This window comes from Poecile atricapillus, chromosome W (genome assembly GCF_030490865.1).
Source record: "Poecile atricapillus isolate bPoeAtr1 chromosome W, bPoeAtr1.hap1, whole genome shotgun sequence".
NCBI lineage: Eukaryota > Metazoa > Chordata > Aves > Passeriformes > Paridae > Poecile > Poecile atricapillus.
In genome coordinates this window covers 20,776,020-20,794,050 of record NC_081288.1, presented here as the reverse complement: position 1 = coordinate 20,794,050, position 18,031 = coordinate 20,776,020, and the positions used below count along the sequence as shown (strand labels likewise).

The following is an 18,031-nucleotide window of genomic DNA, read 5'->3' as shown; positions in this document are numbered from 1 at the left end:
CTAGCCTTTGTATTCAGGTTTGATGTAAAATGCAAGCAACCAGGCTTCAACTATGAATACCAAGTTCCTCAGCAGTTCTGTGAAATGAAGAAATATCCTGTACTAAAATCTGATTCAAGTCTCATGAAGGGGGGAAGCCACAGACATTTATGCTTCATAAAGCTGAATTTTAACTTTAAAATTTATTGCAGCTGAATAATAGTGTAAGCCAGCCCCTTCAGTGACTGTTTGCAGGTTTAAGAATTTTATTCACTACTGGAGGATTGATGTTATGACCATGCTAGATTTTGACAGGACATGTACTTAAAAGTACTTCTAATGAAGTATGTAGCATTGCACTTGTAATTTCTTGACCTTTAGGAAGAAAAAAGGTAGCTAACTCTTGAATTCATTTTGATCAAGGGAGCATCTTTGAGAATGGCATTAAGCAGGAACTAAAACAATCCCAGTTAAATACAAATTACCCTAAATTATTGAAACTTGGAGACCAGTTCTATGTAATATTCATGTACACCCCACACCAGGAAAAAGGCCAGTGATATATCTTAAAATTAAAACCACGGGCAAGATTAATACTAAAATGCATATTAACTTGTTTTATTGAGGCACAACAAGGCATTGTGAATAGCCCATACTTGAGGCAATCAATAGTGTAGTAAGCTGGACATTAATACAGTTTAGGGTAAGTGCAAACAATATACATTCACAGCTTTATTAGCAAGGCTACATCACAACTGATAAAGTGCCAAATTAGTGCTGATTCAGTACCCCAACTCCATGATTTCACCTTGCAAATCAGGACCACCATTTCCCCCAATAATGGAACCACATATCCTCTATAAAGTCAGTAGTAAGTGCAAAGCTAGTCCCACCCCCCTCACCAAGGTGTTTGGAGCAGCTCTTTTGTAAACATTGTACTGGATTTTAGTCCTGATAAAGGAGGTATCCCGAAAAGGTGGAGTATTTCCAGCTACTTCCATAGATGGCTCCCCGATGCAGCCGTAGCCAGATCTGATCTCCCTGGAACAGCTGCAGGACTGCATGGTTACTGGCTGTTTCATGGTCAGGAGCCCCATCATTTGCATATGCTGACACAAGGACCTCTTCATTCTTCATGAGATTCACATACAGAGGCACATTTACAGCCAGTTTCAGCATGTGGAAGATGAAGACATAGGTACCATTCACCGGACAGTTGAACCTACCAAGCTGGATATCAAAAGTTTCTCCAAGGTTGTTCAGCAACAGGTCAAACACAATGGGCTGGTCTAGAGTTCCAGGGGCCAGGTTGGATGTTCGAGCTGCAGAGAAGGCGACCCTCATCTGCTGTGGGAGCGGGTAGACGTGCACCGGGAGTATGGTGGCAGCCTGGCTGGTCACTGGCATATCCACAGGGGTGATGCTGCGGGAGTCTCCCTGCCCAGAGTCCCCACTGTTAAAGGTCTCATTATCTCGTTCTGGGCTGCTCACCTGGGAAGAGTCGCTCCACCCTGCTGTTAAGAACCATTAGCAGTGATAAGTATTATAACATAAGAATACCCTTAAGCCTCTGGACATAATCATAAGCAGCAAGTGTACAGCTTTGCAGCAGATTGATCTTTGAGCCACAGCAAGTTGTCAAAGGGCCCCAGTGAGAAGAAAACTTTGAGGATGGCTTACATTCATCACACTTGCATTGAGCAGGAAGGGACCTAACTGGGCTATGAAAAATTACTTCTTATACTTCCAAGTAGGACAGGGTAGTAGGTTGCAATATTTTTCAGTTTAGTCTATCACGTCAGCTTAAAAGGCTTATACTAACTTCTACCTTCTGAGAGAAAACAAAATGTAATTGCTGAAAACACTGAAAATTAGAACCAAATCTTCAAGACCTCAATTTTCGCTTCATGTTACTCAACACTGTTCTGTAGCTGCATTTCTAGTAGACCTTTTCAACTAATGATTCTAGAATATTTTAAGTCTGATGAACTAGAGTTGCTTTTAAGTTTTCTGCACCTCACTTCCCAAAATAAAGCTGGTAATCTTTTCAAACATCCAAGTTAAAAGGATCTAGAATGAAAACATTAATAGAGCTGAGAAATTTAGAGCAGTCACACTCAAGTTTCAAACCATTGTTATTTCCACTGGAAAAAAAACACCTTAAGACAGAATAAAATATGTGAAATTGCTGTGAAATGCTAATGCTAATGAGTACTTCCGTCAGCTGTTAATTCACCATGATCTTATATTTAGTTCCCTTCTGAAGTATACTCTATGAATCATCCCTCAAGCTAGTATATGACCTGCTTTATCCTAAAACAGCTTCCACAATATGCCATAAACTCCCTTTAATCCTTGAAATAGCGATGTACAGCTACTCTTCATCTCACTTCTCACCTATAGCACTGAAAGGCTATCTTCTTCCAGCACATACAGTAGAAACAATTCATCTTGTTTCCAACTCTTCAAAACACATGCTATTCATACTTGGACTCAACTAGCCTTATTTATTTCTTTAGGTTTTATCATCCACTATGGAAATACAGAGTAAACCTGTATTACCATGTAAATTTTCATAGAAAAAATTATTTTACAAAGTCCCTGTGATGTGATACCCTATACAGAATAAGCAAGAGAAAATTAATGAGAGAAAACCAGTGCATCGTCCCTGAACACAGTGAAGCACCCCATGTGTGTTTTCCTAGCCAGGTTATTTGTGAAGTTCAATCAGGTACCATTGTGCCAAAATTTTGACATGAAGACTCCAGACTGAGAAGAGTGAAATTAAATCTTCTGCTGTGCAACATTCTGGAAGAACAGCACTCAGGCCCCCAGCTAAGCTTGGTTAACTCACACCAAGCTTGATCTGTTAGGTGAGTGATGGTATTCTGTTTTTCACGCTGTTCCCTGTAACACCCCAGCTGCAATGCCCAAGCACATTTTGGACTACTAGGAGCCTGATGTTGGCCTTACCTCTTGAATTTGCTCGAGGACCACTGCTTATCCCACCTCGTTTATAACACTGCTGGTAATTAACATCCTAAAAGAGAAGTGTTAGGAATATGGCTATAAGCAAATCTGAACTCAGGTGAGGCAAATACACTTTTTTGCACAATGAATTCAATCTCTAGAATAGACAATGACAGATCAGAAGCAAGGTGTATATAAACAGCTTTACTTGTGGAAAAATTACTTTTATAATAGTTTGTATGAAATTAAAGATCTACATTGATGACTGTTGTGGCAACTTAGCTTCTGAACTATGGACTCAGTTGAGTCCATATTGAGCAATACCTTTAAATCTCAAGTCTGTTCAAAGTCCATGAGCCTGCACAGAAGACATTGACACACATTCCTCACACTAGGAACCTTTGCCTTCTTCCTTTTTATTTATGGAGTTGTTTTCTCTAACCACATTGTCAGCCAGTCCATTTAGGAGTTCATTATTTTACATTAGAGAGGCATTTTAGTGGGCCAACTTTTAAAATAATAGACCAGACTCATACTATGTTATTTAACATCTGTTTGCATTTCAAAGATCCCTTTCAGACTAAAATCAACCTGTCATACAGAGATATTACCTATCTGAACTGACTTGTTTCAGCTGTTGTCTACCATTCCAAAAAAGTGAAACAGAACTAAGCTCTAGCTTGTAAGTAATAGTTCACCTGTTTAGATAATGAAAAATGGCCATGTTAGAAGATTTGGCTCCTGTACAGTGGAAGGCTACTGGAAATAAAGTCAATACTTACCCTCTGAGAATATGGCATTCCAGCATAATCTCTACCAGGAAACTGTAGCTGGCCATAGTTGCCATTAGTTAATGAAGGTGAACCTCTGTAAACATCAAAACCTGTTCAAATAAATTTGATTATTAGTACCATTCATTGTTTGATTTACAGTACAAGTCCAGAATATAACTACAGCTCTTTTTTTGGCAATTATATAAGTTAAGTTACGGAATAATAGAGCTATTCTTAAATTTGGCATTGACTAGGAACCTTGCCACTCCTACAACAAATGCATTTCATTAGCTACTCGTAACTTACACACTGTGGCTATATCAAAATTTAAATATATTAGCATCAGGCCCTATCCATTTCCTGTAACACTAATGGGATGTCACAGAACAGCTGAAAAGCTTGCTAAATCCAGAAATGGGATTAAGAAACACTTTTTCTTGTCAGCTATTACTGGTATACATTTATATTGATATTTTATACATTATTATTTATACTATACTATTTTGCTTTTTTAGCTATTAACTTATTAACTCAAGCTATTATTTAACTACCAAAGCAGAGCTGCAAGTAATTTCATACCAGACACCACCAAATCCTGAACTGCTGTTAAGCCAGAACTATAAAACTCATCATCTGGTACATGTTCCTACAAGGTACTGAGCAGGCTCAGCCCAACAACTGAAGCACCTATCACAGACTAAGTGCCCTTCCACTTCAAAGGGGAATAGGCCACAACCTGCAGCTGATGATAATCTAATAAGCTATTAGTGAAATTTTCTATCTTCATAATTAGGCAAGCTATGAGAAACTGCTGTGCCATTTGGCCTGACATCTCTAGTACAGAAACCCTCAATAAAAGTCAGAATGAACTTCCTTAAATGCTACAACAGAGGGCCCCATTCTCTGCACATTGCCCTTAAAGTCTTGTTTTGAGACATTTAACACATAGAACATTAATACTGTTGTGTTAAATCCCATTCTACTGGCAGTACATGAGATCATCTTCAGGATGACAGTAAATACAGACATACCTTTGTAACCACCAGGGGAGCGGTACGAATTAGCCAGTGACCTTCCACCTCTAGCAGACCCTCTGACAGACCCACGACTGTTGAGGTAAGGCTGTGGGGGTCTGGGAATAACATTAGCCTGTGCTGGATAAAAGGCAAGGCTACCATTGCTTACAGAAACAGCTCCATCAGGTTGATAGTTCACTGCTTAAAACAGAAGGCACAAATAAGTCAAAGCTTTTTATAACTGCACTAAGTTACCACGCGCAGACACAAGGGTGATATTAGGACATTCAGAGACCAATTAAGCTGCTCTGAACATTCTGCTCTTCTGTCCCTTCATTACTTCATTCAAGTGATTGGATCCTTCCCTTTGTTTTGTAAAGTGTAGTGCTTGTTAAAATCTACTGTAGACAGCACAGGCTCTCACTGTAAGCCCCTAATGCATTCAACAAGAGTCAGTTGCACAGGTGAGAACAAGTTTGCCAGCAGCATGAAAATACCCAATCTAGGTTAAAATCAAGTAATATTTGATTAAGAGTTTTTACTGAAAAAATGTCACTTCAGTATTGACATCCCTCAAAACAGCTAGAAACTCCATCACACCTAGATAGCAATAAGATAACTATGGAAAGCAGATACTTGGGTTCAGTATCTTCAATAGACATTCCTAACACATACCAGATAGTTCAGCTCAAAAGCAAAAGGTATTCAAGAATGCTATTCACCCACAAGGGTGAGTGGCTAGCTTTAAACACAAACCTTGAAACCACGAATGTACTTCCACAAGACCATGCTGTATTTCCATCTAAAAAGCTTTAAATTGATCCAGAACAACAGGATAAACACCTATGTGACGTCTGTGCAGGGCCACTGCACAAGGCTAATAAAATTATTATTTTTCCATAAAAGAAATACAGAAGGCTTATCACCTATAATCTCAGTGATGAGAAGGAACATTGAAGCTAAACATGCTTTCCCGACCGCTACATTTACACTGTTCTTTGGATTTTTAATGTCTCATTGACTTTACATACAATCAGTCTGCTTCTAGACTAAGGCCTGTGAAAATCACTCTGGCAAAAAAACAGCAGCTGTAAATGACCTTGAGCCATTTCATTAGATGGCCTTAGGAATACAGGTCCCTAGTTGTAGCCTTCTTTCATCCTAAAACCTCAAGATATTTAGGGGTCAGTTTCATGTCAAATTTAGTGTCAGCTATAAAAATCCACCTCTTGCACTACATGATAATCAAGTAAGTCAGGTTTGTGCTGAATGCAACAGGTCAAGACCACTTACAAGCTCAGTATTTCCCAGGTCAATTTGAAAACTTATCCCAGATTCCTTACTTAGCATTCAGCAAGTCCCAGCACTGACTGCAGTATTACTAGAGACCAAATTAGTGGTTCCAAATAAGAGTATTTCATCATTGTTACTATTCCAAGCAAATGATTGTTTGACTGGCAAGTATCACTGCATACTTGAATTTCTCACTTGCTGGGAAATTCAGGCACATGTCTATTCATCTAATAGAAAACCAAGTTTGAACCAGCCTTTCATCCTGCTAGCAGCTTTGAAATTAAGTTTACATACCATCAACTACATTAGATTTGATGTATGCCTAATATTAGACATTACACTGCACCTTTTAAGAATTTCACTTGGTTAGAAGCACTCACAGCACATAAGGAATTTAAATACTATTATAAACCAAGCATATTTAAAGACTACTTGAAATACAGATGCAAGTGCAGTTCTCACCTGAAGAGAGAGATTCTTGTGAAAGAGAGGTTTGTTCTGCAACATGAGAAGACTGCAACTGGCATTGAGGAGGAGTCTGTGTACTTGCTGTGGAGAAACTCTGATTATATCCCGCTGATAAAGAATCCTCTTTAACCTCCTGGTCTTTACGTGGAGGCAATGGTGCGTTCACTTTAAACACCTAGAATATATTTGAAAACAAGAGCTTAATGCTACCAGCTAAAGTCTCTGCCTAATACCACCACCCTGCTATGCTGTGGTTTGAATCCATATGCTTTTTAGCACATTTCTAGAACACCAGCTGTTTCTTAGAAATAACCAAAAATGCTGTACATCAACCCCTCCTTTTCCCTCTGCAAACTTACAGAACACACTCCTGTTCATATAGCTACTGCCCAAGGAACAGCTTGATTGACCATTCCTACTGTACTTTGTCAGCAGAACAATTACCATACAACAAGCTATTTTCCTTCTATGGGAAATTCACTGACAACCTGTCCTACAGCTCAAGCTGAAGCTGGGACAGCCTATCCTGAGATGGGATATTCACATTTGGAAAGAATATGGGTCTTTCTGCATGACTTGGAACCTGATGTTACTGCCATCCACTCAAACACCATATTAGACATAATTTGGCCCTTCAGTAAATGGAGCTTCATCTTTCCTACTCATTTAAAGCTCCCCAAGAGTAGACACTTAACCTAAGTGAGTCCTGTCATTTAAATATTATGGTCTGGGCAGTACAGTGATGAGCAGATATTACTGTTAGCTTAATCTAATAACCCAGACTTCAGTCAGTGCAGTGACTGCATTACTTTATAGCCAATAACATAATTACCAGAAATAATGCTGTCAAAAGTGACAACCAGTATCAGCATCAAATAGGCAAGGTCTGTTTTGATTCAAAGGATCTCAATTCCACATTAAGAGCTGTCAACAATACTGGCACTGAGTCTACAGGTGCATATAACATTCTCCCAGACTATAAACTGTCTGAGGACAGACTTGGGCAAAAGCAACAGCTAGATGACACAAGAAACAGCTTCATACCTTGACAATTTTTGCCATTTGCAGATGCCCTATTAATTTTAAAAAAATAAATAAACAAAAACCTTTTCCAGGGTCAAGAAACCCAGTATTGCCTCTAAGACGCAGCATGGAAACACTTCATGATACTGAAGCGTTGAGCATAAATTTCAAACCATTGTAAAATAAAACAAGCTTTGGGTTTTTTTTTTATTTTGGGAGGTTTTTTCTAATTTTTGATCACTTCATCTGGTAAATAAAGTGATCCAAAGCTCTCCTTTTTCTAAAAGAAATTTGAGAATGAAGTCAGGCTATCAATACCCACATCCTGAAGTATTTGTAGCAAGTGGTCTGCTTTTTCCCACAGTGAGGGTTACAGGTAGAATTCAAATCAAGGACTAGGGCTACAGGTCAAGCCTGCCTTCAAGCTTCCATAAGCACAATAGCAGCAACAGGATGCTTAAGGACCTGTAATTAGGTATTTCCATTACTGTCACTGTGATACACTACTTGGCAAGAAGTCCTCCTGGCTAACTACTCAAGTCCAGTGGCTGTGCTTTCCTGGCAGCAATAAGAATCTAAGCAATGTAGAAAAGAAGAAAACCCTGCACTGCAAAATTCAAAATTCCTAGCACTACAAGAGGAATTGACATCCTCATGACTTATGTTTGCCAGGTTTACCCAAGAATCCCAAGAGCAATCTCAGACATTTAACATCTAAAAACATTGTATTAGTTCAAGTGAGCTTCCAGTGGTATTGTTATGATCAAAGCACTGTGAACACAGACAGCAAGTTCAGACATAACTAGAATGACTGAGACCAAGACTCCATATTTATACCATGGCAAGTGCTTATCTTACAGACTGAGTCCTCAAAAGACTCTGGATTCCTTAATCACAGCATGCTGCCACCTCTCCACTTTCAGGAAAAATTACCACCTTACTATGCTATCACTTAGGATAATTTAAACACATCTAGCTTAGAAAAAACCACCTCCCTATCACAAATTGCCTTATTTGTAATGTGTGTCTCAATTCTGTGCCTCTGAGGTAGGTTCAACTTGAACCTCTTCTACCAACACAGAAAATCAAGCAGAAAAAGCGATTTTACTACAGACCACACCAAGATGTCACAGAAGTTTTAGTTGTTAACTCCTGTGATCTGAAACACTGTTAGATACCTTCTTCCACCAGTTCCTACCACATACATATCTCAATATTGCAAGACAGATTGTCCAGCAAGTTATGAACTGCATTTCTGTTAAAATGGAGAATGCCTCTGGAGAACCTAAATCTTGCTTTTGAGAAAAACATTAAATCAATGTTTCTATCATCTTCTGAAGAATGTACCAGAGGAGTAAATGCTGCCTTCCCTTTACTTGATAAAATGGAGACCCTTCCTCTGAATCTCTCTAAGCCTGCACTGCAGATTACCAGAAAGTAGCAATGTTTGTTACTATTTTTTCAGGCCACACACCATTACTGATGTTCTACATTTGCAGTGAACATCTCAAACTGTGTGGACTGTACACTGACTACCTGTTAACAACATAGGATAATATGCAACACCAGTCTTCCAAAAACACATTTTCCATGATTCCAGTAGACTGATGTTTTACCCCACTGAAGCCAACAGTATAACAAGACAAACTCGGGCTTCTGGAAGCATTTTGTCCTAATATCTATATGCTTCAGAATTCCCATTCTCCAACAAAGTCTGTTGGATTTGAAATCTTTTCCCAAGAACAGTGTAAGTGTTCTTTAAGGGCACAGCTATCAATCTGTTGATTTCAGGCCTGACTTCTCCCTCTTAGTTCCTTGAGGCTACTAAGATATCCTAGTATTAGTTTTTTGGCACTATACAGAGCAAAACCAGGATCTTTGTTCTTAGATGATGTCTTTTAAGTTCTGAAGAAATCAAAACCAGAGGACTAATCTAGGTTTTTTTGTTAAAACAAAATGATCTATCACATTCTGTACTATTCCAAGAGAAGCCAGATCCTCAGTGTAAGTCCCAGTTACTCACATTGTTGTCAACTCTGTGTGTTGCATACTTACAGTCTGCATAGCCTGAAAGGGAGCTGCTGTTATTGTGACAGAACTGCTGCTTGCTGGAGGAGACTGAAAGCTTTGTGCTGGTGGCACTGATGGCACAGGGGTGCTTGAAGTAGGCAATGGTGACTGCGGCTCACTTGGGAGGGGAATAGTTGCCTGGGGGAAGAACAAATGTAATGAAAGGTCACTTGATAATTATCAGGCAGTAACAGAAGCAGTTAATTTGTTCTAAAGCCTAGACTGACAGAAGTCAGCAGTTTCTGCAGGATGACATTTGGACATAGTAGAGCTACAAAATAGCTTTTGCTTACAATTTCAAATCTTGCTGTGCATCCTCAGCAAACAGTACTTCTATTGCAGTCTCTGCTGATTAAGTGAAATGTGCCTATGAGCTACTATACATACCATTCTTTGGAATAATATCACTATAAAGAGACATTAGGTATTTTTCCCTGTCACTAAAGACACAGAATGCTTTCTGTTCCATTTAGTAAAAGAAGATTCTTTGGCTGATAGTAAAAATGACTTCTCTTTTCTGGAGGAACTTAGGAAATTTAGGGGGGTCTGATTTTTTTTCCCTGCTTTCCAACTTAATTATGTTTCAGATTAGAAACAATGCTGACTTGTCCAGACAAAGTATTAGCCAGCATTAGGCCTCAGCTGTGCAAATGGCAAAATTAAGTGTTTATACCGGTATTTATAGGAATCAGGAGTCAAAAGGAACATGTCTAAAGCCTTACCATTTCAGCAACTTAAATATGTTTGTACCTTATTTGTGATAGCTCACCTGGGAAATTTCAATCTTTTTAGGCATCAGTGGCTCAGAAATACGTGAACTTGTCTGATACAGAGGCTGGGAAGTATATTTCTCATTCTCTTGAGAAAGTGGTGTTGATGCCTACAAGAAGCCATAATGCACCTGCTATTACAAGGAGTACTACAGAGTCCTGGTAAGGCTATGAAACACCAGTGCAAAAGTTGAAACAAGCAGATTTTGAAAGACCAGGACAAACATTAATTCAAAAGCCAAAGCATTAGTCATCTTAACCAAAGCTCCAAGTAATTAGCTTTAGAGATTCAGATTTAGATTACTCTTCTTACACAACTGGTTGCACAACTAGCCCTGCAAAGTCAGAACATTTTAAGAATTGCGGACTGCTTCAAGCACAGTCAAGTCTGCAACACACACCTGTCTCACTGAATTAAATGGAAAGTTATGTTGTGCCTTTGGTAAGCTCTGTTGAACAAGGCTGTGCAAAGCCTGTGTGTTCTATTGTTAGCTCACACTTGTAACGCTAAGCTTAGGAGTTGCTTAGTACTTAAATACAGAGCCTAGGGCTAAAGCCTACCAGTGCTGTGCTCACCATCTACACATCAGAGTGCCACAGACAGCACTGGGGTGTACTTGCACACCAGGGGGAGCACTGTCACCATAGAGTGTATTCCCTGGCTGTGCTGGGACCAAAACTTAACTACTGCTTTCCCTGGAAAAGAACAGACACTAGACTTCAAGCTAAAGGGACTAGATGGGCTGGGCATAAGCAACCCTAATCCCAAACAATAAATTCGCATTCTAATAAATCAGATGTTCTACTTTATAGCACAGCACAAGCCTTCTGGATGCATATTGAACAGCAAAATTATTGAATTCTGTCAGCACAAGGAGTCTCATGCACTGTAGAAGGGATAAAAGGTGTCAAGAATTGGGACAAAACTGCTGATTCAAGAGGTCTAAGACTAATAGCCATATCAGTATATAGTATATTAAGAAATAAATTAAGTACTACATACCCAGTATGCTGATAACATGTACATCAGCAAAACAAATGTGAAAAGCAAGAACATTTCCCATTATAATCCACACACTCTGAATTAGAGTCTAACAGGAAAGAGCCAGCTGTGTTCATGAACACAGCAACACAATTCACAAGAGATTTTTAAGACAGTGATCTGCATAAATTTGAACTTTTTGGCTCTAAACAGTATTTGAAGGTTTAACTGCACATAAATACAATTAAGCAACCAAAGTTTTACGTCTTAGTCTCTCAAACACTAACTGAAGAAATGCTGGGAATCTGACTTTTTGATGTTCAGCTATTTCAGTCTTCAGGTTACACACAGGTTCTGCTATTTCATGACAATACCCATCCCAATTTATGCAACCTCTTTTTCATGTTTAGAGGGAATATTCTACACTGTAACCAAAGCAAATATTTATGCTGCTCCCATGTTCCCACAAGAATGTGCACTACACTTTCTAGTGAGAATTTTTCATCCCATACCCTTCCTATGTCCTAAGAACCAGACTGTTCACTCTGCATTCATGCAGTATTAGCAAGACTTCTCCACCCATCTTTAAGAATTCCAGACTGTAAGCTATACTACTGCTGTTACTTGTATGTTGTTCAAGTACAGTTATTCAGAAGGGCCCCAGCTCAGCTGTCTGTTAGGGCTGGCTGTCACACAGATCTGAATGCCAGTGAACCCCAGGGTATGGTACCTGTGGTGTCACCAAGTCTTCAGTTTCAGAGCCAGAAAGAGCATGATCAGCAGATGCTAGGGAAGTGTTTGAACCATGCAGCACCATGGATGAAGCAGCAGCCTTGCAAGAAGAGAAAGCAGATAAGGTTTTGAAAATATAGAATGCAAGTGTTTGGTTTCACTAAAACTCACACCCTCAGTATGTCCAAGTAAACCTCAGCATAATGCAGGGACTGAAGCGTTTCGACCAGTCAGTCTTTTAGGAATTCTTGTTCATGGCAAGGAAACACATTGAAAAGCAAAAGTCACAAGACACACAAGCACAGTGACTGAATTTAAGCTTCATTTCACCACAACTACCAAAGCTTGAGATACAGTCTTTGATTTAAGGACCTTTAAGATGAAAACACTATCTAGGAAAGAAACTAGCTGCTCTTCTGCACACAACTACTGGCTATGACCTCAATCTACAGGTAAAATATGCAAACTATTTCAGCATGTCTTCAACATACTTCAAGAGACTTCAAGCATTTTTTGCCCCTTTTCAACCAGAAGAGCAACCAGCTTTGTCATGATTTGAGTGATCTTACACTCACAAGCTACTACACTGTATGAAATACAAAACTACTGGCAAGAAAAACAACTCAGGTATTAAGTCCATGCTGGTAAATAACCTCTATCTACCTCTTCAGGCTAGTCCCAACTTCAACTTACCTTAAGGGGCTGTTGAAGAAAATCACTCTGACTTGGCAGTTTCTGCTCTTTTGAAGCTGTAAAAATAGAATGCATTAAGCAAAATTTACTTGTAAATTCAAACACTACATATAGTTTTGATGTGCAGTTCTATTTTTTTAAAACATTTCATGGTATGTGAAGACGCAAAGTGTTTTTACCATATGGACTGCAAATATTTAAACCTAGCATTAGTAAGGCACAACAAATTGAAAACTTCAGATTTTCGGTAAAAGAGGACAAGTATTAAATGACAAAAATATTTTTATCACAGAAAAGATAGTCACTTACCAGATTAAGAAAAAATTAATAAACTGGGTAATTGAGTTATACAGCCCAAGATCCACCCAGTCTTTTAGCATGGTCTGTTCTTTATATTTAAGTAAGCTGTCTTCACCAGGCCTACTGATCTACAGCCCAATCAAACCCTGTTAGTGCTTGTAAAATTTTACATAGCATTTACACTTAGAGTATCACTTACCTACAGGACTACTTGCTGGAGTAACTGAAGGAGGTTGGGATGAACCAATGGCACTTGGTGAAGCTTTATCAAAATCCAGAATGGACTCCTTTCAAAAAAAAAAAATCACCATTGGGTAGAAAAAATCATTAAACTCTAGGTATAAATGAAACATTATCACTTGACAAGCTGCTTTTAGCCATTTAGGGCTAAATTCATTCATTCAGTGCCAACACACTGTCAGCAAACAGTCAGCACTGTTTTCTCTAACCCAGTAGGAACTGGAGCTCTGTGCCTACAACAGCAGGGAAAAACATACTTGCATGAAGTTGTAGGTCCCTTGTATCTGAGTCATCAGATCCTGAAGTTTTTCCCTTCTCAATACTGGATCTTTTGGAAGAGTTGAAGTAGAACAAAATTCTGCAGCTGGCTGATGTACAGGTTTAGGCACCTAATAAGGAGAAATTATATTAAATCTAATACTGGAAGCAAGACAAGCTGTCTTATCCAATGTACTTCCAGACTAAGCTAGAGGTGTCAGACACTGTGGGCCAAGGAATTCTGTGCACTTATTGATATTTCCTGAATCAAGTTTTCACTTTATTAAAAAAAATTGGCTTCCTGTTGCTACAATTAGTTAAGCCATAGATTTCATAGAATGGTTTGGGTTGGAAGACAGCTTGAAGATTATCTAGTTCCAACTCCCCTGCCATGGGCAGGAACATCTTTCACAGATTAATTCACTTCAGTTTCTTAGAGTCAAATGTAAAGAAGTTGCCTGCATCTAGTGCAAAATTAGGCACTTCCATCTAAGGAAACTCACTTCTCAGTTGAGGGCCAGAACAAACTTAAAAATCAAAGCTATATCACTCGAGGTTTATTTCCCCCCATTAGAGCCTACACCAATAAGTACAGATCTTTTATTAGGAGGGCATTTCCAGACATTCTGAAGAAATTGTGCTTAAGAGATGCATTGCAAGCAAATAATTCAGGAAGAGACCAAAGTGTTTCTACCAAAAAGCCATAGTCTCAATGCACCACCTCCTGCAGAAAGTATTACATCCAAGCTTGGCACAAATATACCTGTGCTCCCCCACACAAGAGCCTAACAGGGACTTTTGCAGGGCTTTACTACTCCTTGATTATTTTAGCTGGCTCCTTAACTCTTTTCCATCCCAACTGGTTCTCACTCCACTTTAAAAGAAGGATATGTTTTGTCAGAGAACAAGTCAGCCTAAGGTAACAAAAATCATAATAGTAATCTCCTAAAGCAGCAGAAGCCCTGTTATTTATAGAGTGACAACAATATTGAACTGTCTAGATAGTCTAACATGCCTTTTGAAAGCAGCATGGAGAAGAGGTAGGCTCATTAGCAGTATTTTAAAACAATTTTTTGTGGTTCTCAAAAGTTTTACTGTTCTTATCTTTGTCTGTGCAGCTAGAGGGAGGCAAATCTGAAGATATTTAGTTGCATTATTTCAAGTGGTCCAAATGTTGAGATATGCAGGAACATGTGAAAGCCTTTCTTTCCCTATGGGACAAACAGCTGTGTTTCTAGCAGGAGGTTACAACTTCAATATATTGTATAGCAGTGTTATTGAGTATTTGCATGAAGTCATTGGACAATATATGGCAGAAATGTATTTGTGTTATGATGACAATTATCACACTAAATCCACCACAAAAAAACGTGCTCTGTACACTTTTAGGACAAATCTAAGAACACTCTTGTATTTCCTTTTTAACAGTTTTCTGAAGCTAATCTCTGGCCTTTGCAGAAATTCCAATACCATGCACAGGCAAGAAGCTTACAGCACATGATTAACTCTGGAGGACTCAGTTTCTAGTATCTATGTGGCCCACATGATAGCTGCTTGACAAGCTGTGAGAAGTTTTATTTGATTCTATAGTTAAGAGTGCATCTTTGTACAGCTCTATCTTAATTAGAAATTCTGCTGCACAAGCACTACATTTAACTTCCAGTTAAATACAAGTTTATATTCTATAGCTTCCAATAATGAACAGTAACTACAGCTACTACAGCTTTTAAAGATATAAGTGTAGGACAAAAGCTACTGTTGCATTAAGTTAATCTCAGTGAGCTATAGATTCAGTTACTGGCAATCCAGATCTTTCTGTCCATCACTTTTAGTCCTCACTTACAAAGTCTTAAATTTACAGCACTTTCTGTCATAGTAAATCCATTATGGGTTAAACTGATTCATGCTTTTGTTACCCGCTTCCTCCTCATTACCATTTCTACTAAGACACAAGGATAGTACTGGTTCTGGATGTTTGAAAATGGGTAACAGAAGCTTTCCAACTTTAGGTGACCTAACTAGGTCAGCCTGGTAGGGCCTAAAGTTCTTAAGACAGTCCATTAGCTATGTAAGTGAGACTTGTATATTAAACACAAAAAAAAAGTAGAAAAAGCCCAAAGAGCATGGAAGCAGAAAAGACTTGTCTCTTTTGCTTCCAAATATGATAAAATTCCTGTATGCTTTTACAATTTGTCAGAGCTTTTATCTCCTTTCCTAGCTCATACTCTATGCACTCTGTTGGTAGCATTCTTTACTTCAAGAAGTTCAAGAATGCTGGGTTACATACCAGGGCTTTCAGCTAGGACTGAAACACAGACTTTCCATTCCATAGAATTTATTTTCTAGTTCATATAGATATTAAAATACACTAGCCAGAAGAAGCTGTAGTGAAGTTTCCTCGTATTGATTTGCTGCTTTGCTGATACTTAGGGGTTCAAAGCCACAATATTTAAGTGCAAAATAAGATCATATGCAGAAAGGTATCAGGAAATTAAAGTATTTCAGTTTTTATGCTTTTTATAAAAAAGAGATACTTTGAAGAGCCGGTACTTGACATTCTGAAGATGTTGTCTTTCTAGCCTGCAACTAGGTGCTGTTTCTAGTAGTCATTAAAAACTAACACCAGACTCTGATCTATTAGTCTGGCTCAGATCAAACCTGTACATGCTAAGATCAGTTAGCACTAATCTGAATGTTGCTTGAACCACTAGAGTTGAACAGCGTCGGTAAATTCAGAGTATTTTGTCATAAGAACTGTTTCTGAAATCTAACTTCAACACTACTTATACATTTAGCAGAATGCATCGTGACTTCCATTCAGAGAATTGAAACATCTAGAATTTGTTCTAGGACCTGTTAAACCATTGCAAATAAACCAATGGCCACTCTGGAATTTGGCTAGTCAGAATGCCTATATACCAGGGACTCCTGTTAAAGCTGGATTTTTAGAGACTGAATGTCTACTTACATGCAAACACTAACATACCACCTCATTTCATACCATCTCATTTACTAGTGAAACTTCATTCTATGAGACAGGACTTCAATTCCTCTTTAGGTTTGTTAGTTATGGAGTACTAAACAAGGTGGAATGGTGATACCTAAGCTGTAAGCAGTGACTGCCATGTAGATACACAATTAAAATCTGCTTTCTACTCAGAGCAGCATTCACAGCAGGTATGAATTAAATGACATGCTAGATGACAGCACAAGCCAAACTGCTTTGCTTTCCCATACCAGGCCACAAATTCAGCTCTAATCAAGTTTGCTGGTCCACAGGTTGCACAAACATTTAAACAGAACAAGAGTTAAAACAGGTCTGCACATCAGCTCACCCTGCTATCTTAGGCTCAGCTTCTTACAGTATTGCACCTTAAGGTATATTAAGTTAAACAAGCATATTTTTATATCTCAAAACAGTTTTTTTTAAAGACCTCAGAGTTTTAAGAGTTAGTTTCAGCTCAGAGGGCAGCAGCAATGGCACAGGTCTTTCATCTGCCATGCCCATGTCTCTGCACAAGAGCATTTATAGATTCTCAGAAACACAGAGATCCAGCTACAGCACTGCATTGCCTCTTTTTTACATAAGCAAGGGCAAGAAAAATTGTTATCTGAAAAGTTTAACATGATTTTAATTGTTCTTTTTATGCACCTCAAGTCAAAGATGTAATTTTTTAAAAACTGGTTATGGGAACTAGTTATGTTGACAGTACATTGTTTTCTACTCATTCAATATATTTTTGGTATTAGGATTTCTCAATAGCAACTAAACAAAAATAAAGCCAGCTGATGCTTTCCTATGGTCTATGTAAAGCCAAGTTTGAATACTTTAAAATATGTTTTGTTTACTTAGTTCAGCAACCCCCCTTCAGTGACCTCACATTCCAGCATTTCGTTTAAATTTTGCCAGTATACTGCGCACCTGTACACTACTAGGGAGATTCAGAAGCAGTTTGCAAGTTTCTCCAGATGACTGGAGACCCTCCTCTTTACTCACTGCAGCAGTTTTCTCAACCACTTAAGCAATCCATCTATCCATCCCTTATAAAAATAAGAGGAAGCATCTTCTCATTAGGAAGCATCTTGCATTTAAGATAACCTGACACCAGAAATTCCAAGGCACCTTACCAGTGCTCGTGACTAATGCAGAGCTTAGTTTCAGTTATAGGAATACTGTGCATAGTTGGATGTACAACACCTATTTGTACTCAGAGTTACTTAGTGAAGCAACCAGATTTTCCACCTGTACCACCACCAGTGGACACAAGATTCTACTCAGCTTGAGTGTAAAGATGGATCAATCTGAAACACCTTAATCCCATGTTGTTACCCAGTGCTGCATTGTTACATACTTTTTTAATCTCGTATTTAACCTTCGGTTTGCGGTCCCGCTTCTAGGCACAAGAACATTCATTTTTCAGTTATGCCAGGTTTACCAGCAAGATACAGGCTCAATCATTTGCC

The 18,031-nt window shown here is 38.7% G+C and overlaps 1 protein-coding gene across 2 annotated transcripts in view; it reads right to left on the bottom strand.

The window, feature by feature from the left end:
* Positions 1–583: 583 nt before the first annotated feature.
* LOC131592262 (caprin-2-like) overlaps positions 584–18,031 on the bottom strand; it is a 32,927-nt gene continuing 15,479 nt past the window's right edge. Inside the window, exons 10-20 of one of the 2 annotated variants that reach the window (XM_058863661.1) lie at positions 13,567–13,698; positions 13,269–13,356; positions 12,770–12,825; positions 12,075–12,176; positions 10,362–10,472; positions 9,578–9,730; positions 6,494–6,674; positions 4,754–4,936; positions 3,732–3,832; positions 2,953–3,019; positions 584–1,493 (exon numbers count right to left, since the gene is read on the bottom strand). In XM_058863661.1, the coding sequence (XP_058719644.1) occupies positions 925–1,493; positions 2,953–3,019; positions 3,732–3,832; positions 4,754–4,936; positions 6,494–6,674; positions 9,578–9,730; positions 10,362–10,472; positions 12,075–12,176; positions 12,770–12,825; positions 13,269–13,356; positions 13,567–13,698 (1,743 nt within the window). In that variant the 3' untranslated portion in view covers positions 584–924. The remainder of the gene's footprint in view (positions 1,494–2,952; positions 3,020–3,731; positions 3,833–4,753; positions 4,937–6,493; positions 6,675–9,577; positions 9,731–10,361; positions 10,473–12,074; positions 12,177–12,769; positions 12,826–13,268; positions 13,357–13,566; positions 13,699–18,031) is intronic. The other variant, XM_058863662.1, reaches the window with a different exon arrangement.